At 37.7% G+C, this 11,170-nt stretch overlaps 2 protein-coding genes across 2 annotated transcripts; both read right to left on the reverse strand.

The window, feature by feature from the left end:
* Window positions 1–3,240: 3,240 nt before the first annotated feature.
* On the reverse strand, window positions 3,241–3,546 carry LOC122322478 (keratin-associated protein 19-2). Its single transcript, XM_043214774.1, has one exon. It carries the CDS (start codon window positions 3,544–3,546, stop codon window positions 3,241–3,243), a length of 306 nt encoding a protein of 101 aa, XP_043070709.1.
* Window positions 3,547–6,195: 2,649 nt separating this feature from the next.
* On the reverse strand, window positions 6,196–7,983 carry LOC6568371 (probable cytochrome P450 313a4). The gene is made up of 6 exons (XM_043214775.1): window positions 7,626–7,983; window positions 7,388–7,573; window positions 7,257–7,329; window positions 7,076–7,202; window positions 6,458–7,025; window positions 6,196–6,397 (listed from the first exon to the last, which is right to left on the reverse strand). The coding sequence occupies exons 1-6, from the start codon at window positions 7,981–7,983 to the stop codon at window positions 6,237–6,239; spliced, it is 1,473 nt and encodes a 490-aa protein (XP_043070710.1). The 3' UTR covers window positions 6,196–6,236.
* Between the last annotated feature and the right edge of the window lie 3,187 nt (window positions 7,984–11,170).

An 11,170-nucleotide genomic window follows, 5' to 3' on the forward strand; every position in this document is an offset into this window, starting at 1 on the left:
AGCTGAAGTTAACTAATGGCCACACGTTTGTAATCTCCGCTAGCTCGCTTCTCCTTGAGTACAAACCACTCACATGTGTGCCCGCCTGGAATTTCATACACAACTCCTACTCCTGACCAAAACATTCGTTTTCATAGTCATTTTATTGGCTTTAGTTCTTTCTCTATCACTCTCCCTGTCTCTCTCTCTCTCCCTCTCCCTCTCAGTCTTTAACTTTGATTCCCATGCTTAATTACAATTAGAGGTTTGTGGGTTAGGCGTCTAATAGCAATGTGTTGAGTTAGGAGCTGAGCAATTTAAGCAAAAAGTAAAAGTAGTTCTCAGGCATCTGCTAAAGTATTGGAAATCATGTTTGAGTAATTCGAATTTTGTATAAACTAAATGTGTTTTATTAAAGGTTTAATATTTGTGAAATATGTACCAGACAATATATAATATATAGCCTACATATCGTATCTATCGTGCTTAACATTATTGCACATTCTCAGCTGATACCCGTCTAGAAAAAAAATAAACCGCAGGGAAACACGTGTTCCACGCAAAGTGTAAATTGTAAAATCCTGCACTAATTAAATTTAAAATTTGGGTTTAATCATCTGATGTAGACACACACACAGACACACACACCGCATAGATAGATACAATCGGATGAAGGCAAGGTAATATCAATTGGCTGGCAGTATGCTAAATTATGGATTATGCCCCTGGGGCGACAATCCGCATATCGGTTACCATGTGCCCGCACAACGCACGTGACACATGAGCAGCAAGTAATGTGTGTGTGTTTGTGTGTGTGTGTCTGTGTGTGTGGCAACCATAGCCATAACCGCCGCGCTTCTTCCTTCCGGCAACACACCTCGTGACAAAAGCGAGGCAGCAAATGATCGAAAGTCGAGGCGGAAGCAGTTGGAGGACACGTTAAACCCTTCGCCGCCTCAAACCCACATGTGGTTAATTATAATTACGCAATTTTAATATCAAAACATGCCCGGCACGAAAGTCAGGTTGGGGACTCGGGTTCGGGTTCGTGTTTGGGTTGAGGTTGAGGTCCTGGACAACCTAAGTTTAACTAACTCTGGCCTCGGGGGTTGTTGTGTTGGCGTTGAAAAGGCGAAAAATGATGAATGAAATACGACGATTTTCAATGACAACAAGCAACCCCCGGACAGATTCGAATCACCGAGTCAACCACCCACCCACCGACACACCGATCCACCTCTCCAGACAGGACCCTCGTCCTGCTCACACCTCACTCCAGCACGCACACTTTGAGCTTTGATTGAGCATATCCGGTGGGATTAATGCGGGGGGATGTTTTGCGGTTACTTATGCCCACAAGTCAGTTTGTCAGCACGCTGTTTCACTTCTGTGCCAGCTCCTGTTCCTGTTCCTGCTCCTCTTCCGACTCGTCCAGCCAACCGCAAAATATTAGCTTTTATGATATTGATAGAAGCCGATGTCTATTGACAATTAAACAATAGACCAAAACAGCAAAACAGCTAAACAGGGGGCGGTACCGTGGCAAGGACTTGTGAGTTGTTGCCACAATATGAATACGAATATCAACTCGAATACGACTACGAATATGAGTAGCCATTTGGCCCACAGGCCACTCCCGATAACCATCTATATGGTATTCGTTATTGGCACAAAATTAATATGCCCCGGCCTCGATTAGGGTTGCTCTTAGGTATTATTTGCGGGGAGTTTTATTTGCGTTGATTTTTATGTTTATTAGCGGGATTAATACGTCATTAATCTAATCAGCAGCTATATAGACCAATGTCAGTCCCAATTTGTGCCATGGATGGGTTTTATTGCGTTCTTAACGCATATGCTGCAAAACTTGATTGCCACTTTGTCTCTATATATGTGAGCTGGAGTGTCAGCTGTGAAACTAGGTTGATAAAAGTGGAAAAAAAAGTCCCCAATTCATTCTCTATTTGAATGATTTATTTATTTTTTATTTTATTTAGAAGCTTTCTCCTTAATTAAGTTGAATAAATTAAACTAACTCATTAACATTCCAATATCTCTAGGAAAAGATGGTAGAAGTAATATTGTAACATATATGGAAAAATATGAACGGAATTAAAAAAAAATTGATTGCGCACGTGCAAAGCAAATATAAAGCCCTGAACGTATGGAGTATATATATGTATTTGTATATTATAATAGCCACGAATTAAATAAACATAAAATAACATAACGTAAAGGTAATTTATGCGGAATTCGTTGTTTACTTGAAGAAACAAACAACATATTTTAAATACTGTTTTTTTTTTTTGGCTAGTAAGACGCAGTTGCTGGCAGGGCATCAGAAAAACAACAAACAATGGTGACAGACAGAAAGACGCGGCAACCTAAGGTCATCTAATAAAAATGAAAATGATAATTATGACAATCGTACGTGATAATTGCAGCAAAGACAAAGACACTCCTACACACACTTCCACACCCACACCCACAACACACACACACACACACCCACAGATGCAGAACCCAAAACACTCTGTGATGCGACTCTAGATGGTCTGACATGTCTGCAAACGCTCCAAGAACCAAAGAGAAGAAGATGCCGACTTGTGACAGCTCTGGAACATAAACAAACAGACGGCACACAAAAAAAAAAATCAACTAATTAGTAGGTAGACACACCAGTTCCAGCGAGGGGGGTGGGCAGGCGGCATATTGTCGGGGGACTGCAGGCATAGATTAATAAATAAATGGAGATTTGCTGTTATTTATTTTTAAACATATTCTCCGGCAGACATTGAGGCAACAGGCACGAACAACTTAGTGCGGGTCAACACATTGCAATAGACGAGGTCAAGTTCTGATCCATTTTTACTCAGCGATAAGTTTTTTAAGTGTGCGCACATGTTGAGGGAATTTCACTTTCCAGAAATTGAACGCTAACTAATCCAATTAGCAGTTCAATTTTGAAACGGAAAGTAACAAAAAAACATAATAGTAAAATGTTAGCAGCATAGCGAGCCTCGTAACTAGTGCCAAAAACAAACGTTGTTCATTCAAGAAGTCTTCTTTCCAGCGGTAGCTTCTATGACAGCTACATCTAATGGCCAAGGAAACGGTTACTGGCCAGGAATATTCGTACTTACTGTGCCCAAAGATTGCATCTCCAATGATTTGCACATATTTTAAGACCAACTTAAGAGGTATACAATATTTGAAATACTTTGTTTGGAATACTTTAAGTTTTATTTATTTATTAACATTTTAGCCGTAGAATCCACCATAGCGGGGAAATCCACCATAGCCTCCGTAGCCTCCGTAGCCACCACGTCTGAAGCCGCCATAGCCGCCATAGCCGCCATAACCACCATAACCTCCATAGCCTCCATATCTGTTACCTCCAAAGCCTCCAAAGCCGGGTCTACCGAATCCGCCAAAGCCGCCAAATGGGCTGCCAAAGCCAAACTGGCGCTTAGCACGCACCTGCTCCTGGTCTTCGGCCTCCTGCTGGGCATAGGCCAGAGACAAAAGCACTCCAAGGATCACGGCGAACAAGATTACTGCACGCATTTTCAATGTGTTTATTTTTTTTTAAGTAGATGTTCAGTTAGCAAATTTCCAAATCGAACTGTGATTTGACACTAGTCGAGATTCGCTTTTATATGCACAGTTTCTCGTGTTTATCGTGTCGATATTAATGAAATTCAAGAACAATCTCTATAGAATTCCCCAAACTGTTTACAAAAACAAATAAACAAGTTTCAAACCAAACCGAATAAACAGAAACTTAATTTGGGCGCCTCTGATTCTTTGCGGTTTTTATTTCTTCTTTGTTGTTTTAGATTTGACCAGCTGGATCTCGAACTAGATGTGTCAATAAGAAACGGGTTGTAATTTATATATTTTTTTTAAGGTTTGTCCAATGAGTCAATCAGCTTAAACTTTAAGTTGATTTCTTTTCAGCTTATGCAAAATACTTAAAATCTATTTTATGTATTGTACTTTTGTGGACTTTTGCGCATTTTAAATTAAATTAGTAACTATAATGTTAGTTAATTGTCGTGGAAAAGTACGAATGATACACTTATAAAAGTGGAAACATTCTCTAAGCTGATATCATTTTGCATCACTTGCGTCAATTCACAAACTGGTTAAATTAATTTGAGTATGGATTACATTGGTACAAATTTCGAACAAAACTATGCAAATTGGTTTGAAAATCTATTGAAAATATACATATTAAGCCGCGTCATCAAGTATTAAATTAGATAGGGCTATCAACAAAAGTTATCTGCACAAATTATTCAAATTTAAAGGGGGAATCATAAAGAAAAGATCACATGACCAAAAAAACATTCATATGGAAATTGCTATTTTGTTGGTATAGTTTTGAGTTGAGAGGAATATGTAAACCACCATAACCAAGTCATAGATTAATGATGTAATTAAAAATTCAGTTTTGGGAAAACAAAGTTTATTTACAATAATAAATGTTATGCAGAAAAGTCGATAGTTTTCTTATAGGCAATCATTTGCTACAATTTGAGACAAAATCATAGAATCGATATGTTGGAAAGAGTATTTATTTATTATATACTGTGAAATTGTTATTTAACAACATATTATGCCTATCGTTAACATGTTATTAAGTCATACAGTAAGTGTGAAATAATGTTGTTTTTGTAGTGACTTGAGTGGTATAGGAAGCAGAATAGAGCAAAAGTTACTTAGTAAGGCGGAAGCTGAATGACTCTCAAGTTTTGGCCAAAATAGCAAATAGTGTTCAGTTTAAATAAACATTAAATTTTATGGATGGGAAATGCCCAGAATGATCAATGATTCAACGCTAAACTCAAGCATATTGAATTACCATACGCAACGAAACGAGTGCCTATATAAAGATTGTGTCAATCCAATTTGAATTTGATGGACTTTGATCTTCATGCTGGTTTTTGTTTTAAGTTTTTGATTTTATTTTGATATTTAAGCGGGTAAATTAAACTCCAAGTTTGTAGTATGATCGAATTCGCGCCATAAATCAGCAATGCTGGGTCTGGACAGCGGAAGCATCGATCGATTGTGTCGTCAACAGAGCGTCGCAGATCATCAGCATCAGCATCATCATCATCATCATCAGCAGCAGATCATCATAATCATCATCATGAACATTATCATCGTCTGGTTGCCAGTGCGCCTCAATTCCACATGTGCGGCGCAGACTTTTGCGATCGACAACGCATTTTCTTATTGCATCGAGTCGAGTTTTCACTTCGATTTTCAATATGCTTTTGTCTGTGTGTGTGTGTGTGTGTGTGTGTTGTCATGTGATTTAAGGGTACCGTAAATCACGACGCTTGTCTAATTTCGTCTCGCTTAAGATTCCCCACATACTTTCCGACTCAATGGAATTATTTCTTCTTTTCGGGCCTGTCAAGTGCCTCCAGCATTCGCGCCTCGACTCTGTCCCACATTTTCGCACATGATCTTCATATATATATATATATGTGTCTATCTCTCTCTCTCTTTCTCTCTTACTTAGTCTCTCTCTCTTTCTATATTTGTCTGTACACACTTATCGATGACTGTTATAGCTGGAGCTTTGGTTTTGCGCAGCATTTATCGCATCTTTATCTCCCTACTGTATCTGTATCTGTGTCTGCATCTGACTGTGCAACCACTCTGTCAAGTCGAATCGTACATCTGTATGTAACTTACTTTGCATGCTCAAAGACCCGAACACCGCCCCTCTGTCAACATTCGCAACTGTCGTGATCTGTGGCGCGTCTACGCTCTGCCAGCGAGAGACGGTGATTTGTGTTGCCGATCCCCAATCGAGCATAACATTTACAGACATATCAGCCAGTTGTTTTGCCACTTACGAATAAGGCCTTTCAGCACACTCGCTTTGTGGTTGTTCCTGTTCTTTTTGTTGTTATCGTTGTTGTTGTTGTCTTGTTTAAGCTACCAAACGATCGTTTGTTGATCGTTGAGTTACTGTCTCAGCAGCTGACTAAGTTGGACAAGTTCTTCAACAACTACGACAACTGCGTAGTCGAAACGAAAAGTGAAAGTATCAGAATAAATAGATGCACATATAAATTCTGAAAGTACAAATTAGCTAAGAGCACTTATAATTTAATTACCAGTATCTTTCACATAATATTAAATTCGCATTTAACTCTTATGCAAGAGCTCACACATAATTACAACACACCCCTAGAAACATTAATAAAAATATAGGAAAGGTTATATTTATATAATTAGCAAGGTCTTCGTTCCAATTTCATAGGCACATCCTGAAATTTCAGTGCCATATAGTCGACAATAATTAAATCTTCAAAGCGAGTACTTGTGCTTAGTTTATAATTTCTTAAAACTTTCGCCAATGTAACTTTCATTGATATCAATGCATATTTCCAACCTGTAAACAAGTAATCCCAAGTCAAATATATATTAATATAATAAGGATTATTTTTTGTACCTATGCAGTTCCGCTTGCCCTTTGAGAAAGGTATAAAGGCATATGGATGTTTGCCCTCTAGATTTTGAGGAGTACAGTTTACGGGATTAAAGACTTCTGCCTCAGGACCCCATACATCCTTCCTGCGATGCATGTGGTAAATACAAATAAAAACTTGCAGTCCACTGGGTAACTCAACTCCGTTTGATATTCGAATATTTTGATTTAGTTGTCGCCCTATTAACGAAAATATTGGAAATAGCCGCAAACTCTCATTTATTACCATATTCAGGTATTCCATTTTCTGTATGTCTTCATAGTTGACTTCGACATCTTCTCTATTGGGGAACACAGATTTGATTTCTTCATAAGCCTTTTCCTGGTATTCTGGATACATGGCCATCAACATTAAGATATTTATAAGGGTAAATGCAGTGGTCTCAAACGCTCCTACAACAATTGTATGACATTCCGATTCAACATCCTTATGGCTGAGAACTCCAGTCTTAAGATGATCAATTGCCACATCTATAAATGTATTGCTTCTATTCTTAGGTTGAAGATCAGTCTCCAGTGTCCTGTCAATAAACTGAATACAACAAAAATGAATACTTAAATTAGGTAAGTTTTATTATTAACCTTTTTAATTAATTGTCGGATTGTCGAATGACATTCATTGAAAATGTTCTCTATACCGAATAGGTAACGCATCAGTTTATTATCGAGCCAAGGAGAATGCGTTATTTGTGATCCAATTTCCAAAATGCTTTTGTGGAAAATAAGTTAAGAGTTATGCCATTTCTGATGTTACGATAATTACCGGTTATAACTATTCATCAAGGTATTGTTTCTATAAATTTGCTCATTCTTTATATCGTTGCCCATCGTGGTTTCTGTGAATGGTTAAAGATTCAAAACGGCATAAACTCAGATAATTTGGATGTCACTTACGAGTTGCTATTCTTAAGTTCTGATTTTTTAAATGTGGAAGCAAATTATTCTCGCCCATACCAACCAGCTTATCCAGTTCCACAACTAAAGCTCCCGCTTCCTTATTGAAGATGGGCAAGAAGCTGATTAAAATATTGTGTCCAAAGGCGGGATTCAATGCTTTACGATGTTTACTCCACAAGGGATCTTGCGCAGAGTATAGATTAGTTAAAATACCAATAAGATATTAAGCAAATACCTTTTTTGACAGCTAGGCCATTTTCAATAATTCGTCGCAGTCCATTATAACCCCATCGAGCTTTGTCCATGGCATGAGGTGAATTTAATATTTCCTGAGATATCTGCGGGTCGCTAACAACTAACAGAGGCATTGGTCCAAACCAGCACAACCAAACTGGTCCCCATTTTTGGATTTCTTTTCCAAACACATTCACGAATGATCTACCTTCATTCGTGAAAAATCGATGTAAAATGCCAATTATAGGATATCCGATTGAGCCGGGTAACTTTAGGATCAGCTTATAATATTTTCGACGATTCCACAGCACATATATCCACAGAGTTAACAAAAAAATCCACAATAAATTTGTCAGCATTCTAGAATGTTGTTGTCGGAAGATAGCAATCACTTTGTGCGAATTTTCTGCTTAGTCTGTGTTTTTATTTGATAAATCTCGTAGCTCACAAACAACGACTCATTTGTTTATTAACATTCAAGTGTGAAGGTCAGTAGCCATTCTACTGTAAGTGTAAGTGTAAAGTAGATTTAAAAATATTATGTATTATGAAAATATTCTGCTAATATCTGTTTATACATATCCAGCTTAAAATGTTGTACGAAGATTTCTCGTGTATATGCATTTATATAAAGTGATATCTCAAAGACAAATAATACGAGCTTAATAATATATTAGCACACATCAATTAGTTTATTTTAAGCAAAGCAGATAAAAGTAAAGATAATATGTATGACTTGAAGACTGTATTGCATTTTGTTTATTTATAGTATATTTTTTATAAGCCTCCAACTGAAAATTAGGAAATGAAAATTATATTAATAATTTATGAGCTCCGCGGTTTCTAATTAAAGCACCATTCTAAAACCTATAAATAATGTAGTATTTAGTGCAACAATCATATGGTCTAGTTAAGCTGCAGACGAGCTGTAAATTTGTGATTTTTTTCCCCTAGCGAGTGGCGCCTCTCGTGGGACCCGCCCTTGAAACACACACGCAAACACAAACGGACACAGAGACACCTGAACAATAGGTGAAAATACGAACCTGTCATTACACTGGGGGCAATTTACGCTTTCGCTGACAGGTAACATGTCATATGTACATATCAGAAGGCATTAACCATTAACCATAAACCATAAACCATTTGGCATGTCATCAAAACAATGGACGCCCCTAAAAGCACGCAATGCGCACAGAAATTGAAGTTTCTGTTTGATATTGTTTGGCATTTGGGTTCAAGTTATTTTTTATACCGTCGAGAGTTAACTAATTTGGAAATGTCACGTGTTTGACAGACATTCAATTCGCTGTAACTAACTTTTATGACACCAATTATTATATTATATTGAGGCAACATGACGCTTCCGTCTGTCAGATGGCAACTAAATTAATTAGTTTCAATCGTTTGGACTCTGAATCAGTACTAGTTGGCGTTTTAGTTGAAATAAATGTGTATTTCCGAGAAATACTGCCCAGATATATTCTTCATTTGTATTCAATTGTTATACTTGTAATAAAGATTTATGCATATTCGTTTCTTTTAGGTAAATGAGAACTGCAAACATTTCGATACGCAAATAAACAAACAGCGAATCATTTTTGAAAATTCGCTACCTTTGTGCGCAAAAACTTTAATTTGTGAACTGAATTTGGATTATGGGGTAGATTTTCGCACATGCCCAAGCGCCCTTAAGACCCTAGATCTGTGCTCTACTTTCATGTATACCCATTATAAATCTGCGCCGGACAGCAGAGGGTGCTGTGGGTCTCAGGTAACTGTGAATGCAGCTGGACGGTTGCTGGACCATTTCTTTTGGTGGTTGCCCTCAAGATTTTGCATTTTCTTAACTGCATTTTGGGCAAGTCTGGCGTCCCAATTTTCGATTATGTGAGTATTTGATGATCGGTTTTTTGTATGCAAAACATGTTTTGCAAATTTTTTAAGTGTGTTTTTTTTTTTGAGGGATAAGAAAATTAATCTCAGTTTTTTTTGTTATTGTTCACGCAATCATAACAAGGCGTAATGTTCAGGCTTTGTATCTGGTAACCTTAATTAGCTGTCGTTGACCTTACGAGTATTTTTTTATAGAAAATAAAGTTACATCTTCAAATTCTGAGCTAACTAATAGTTTTTATAACAAATTTAAATATGAGGATTATAATTTCTTATCATTAAAATGTGACTTTTGCTACGTTTGATAATTAAAATATTGAATTTTGAGCAATTTGCGCCACTTATCTGAAAGAACTTTCAAAAAGAGACAGAAGTTTATTCGCTGACTTATGATATTTTCCATGTATTCGGATTACGCTTCAGTTTAGTAAAATTGATAATAAATGTGGTTTATTTTTTCAAGTACACCTGGCATCAGCTCAACATTTTCCCGCCAGAATAAATTTCAATGCTGTCAACTAAAAACAAAAACAGCAACGTGGTATTCAAATGCCGACTTCACGCCTAATCAGCGTCTAAGACGCTGGACAAAAGAAACTCTGCATAAATTTTCAAGCGCAAGAAGAATAAGGAAAAATCAGAGCAGTAAATGGGAAAATGTCAGGCATTATTTTCTGTGAAAACTTCCCTTTGCCTGCCTGCTTGGAAATTACAACTCTGTCAACATTGATCTTTTGACCTTTACGCCTGAATAGCCAAATCGCCAGACATGCAAAATAATGCATATGAGATTGCAACTCTTGGAAGCAGACCTTAAGGGTAGAACTGGACGAAAGGCGCACAGGGAAGGTCAGTCCAAAGGCAAAATCGAAAGAATAAAATGTGAAATGGAAATGGCATTAGAGTAGCTGTTAGTTTTTGTTGGCTGCTTTGGCCAGTCGACATATATCGTTTTAAAATTTCATATTATCATATATCTGGTGAATTATTTTTGTACTGGTGGCTGCTATCAATCCATAAATATTATATTTATTACATTCTTCCATCAGTTGGTCATAAAAATGATATCAAAATGCAATTTGAAAAACCATTCAAATGAATTGCTGCCACGAATTACGAAACTTTTGAAACAAACCTCAGGTGGTAGAGCTCGTAATAATTTGTATGTGCCCCTCGAATAACACTTGAGATCTATCAAATTTATGAGCACAAGCCCTGAACCCTTTTAGAGAACGGTAGCTGTTTGCTCCTCTTCCCGCTCCATGGAAATTGCAACACGCACTCCGCACATTAAATTCGATTGAAGCACCTCAAGTGGCGATCTCTTTCTCCCTTTCTGTGGCAGATCTGAATAGCTGTGTTGTGTGTTGACAGAATACTTACGGCGTGGACGTGGACGTAGGCGTAAGTGGGCGTGGACGCTGTCTGGCAGCACGCGCCGTCGACAGTTGCAGGCTGTGCCATAACTTTTCCGAGTTGTCAGGGCGTTTAGCTACTTAAACACTTGAGATATCATTTGATTTTGGACTGCAGCTCTCATCTCTCCTCTCTCCTCTCTCCATCTCTTTCTCACTCTCTATAGCGCTCTCTTTTTTCAGCCTTAATTGCATTTCTTTGATGCCACACATGCCACTCGAGAGTCAAGTTGGC

The sequence above is a fragment of the Drosophila grimshawi genome, unplaced genomic scaffold, assembly GCF_018153295.1.
Source record: "Drosophila grimshawi isolate 15287-2541.00 unplaced genomic scaffold, ASM1815329v1 contig_311, whole genome shotgun sequence".
Classification (NCBI taxonomy): Eukaryota; Metazoa; Arthropoda; class Insecta; order Diptera; family Drosophilidae; genus Drosophila; species Drosophila grimshawi.

Bases quoted from the DNA above. Each gene is read 5' to 3' on its own strand.
- LOC122322478 (XM_043214774.1), bottom strand. From the start codon at position 3,546: ATGCGTGCAGTAATCTTGTTCGCCGTGATCCTTGGAGTGCTTTTGTCT.
- LOC6568371 (XM_043214775.1), bottom strand. From the start codon at position 7,983: ATGCTGACAAATTTATTGTGGATTTTTTTGTTAACTCTGTGGATATAT. The intron at 7,203-7,256 runs GTAATTATCGTA...TTTCCACAAAAG, and splicing joins TTGATGAATAGTTATAACCG to CATTTTGGAAATTGGATCAC. The intron at 7,026-7,075 runs GTTAATAATAAA...TGTTGTATTCAG, and splicing joins TCCGACAATTAATTAAAAAG to TTTATTGACAGGACACTGGA.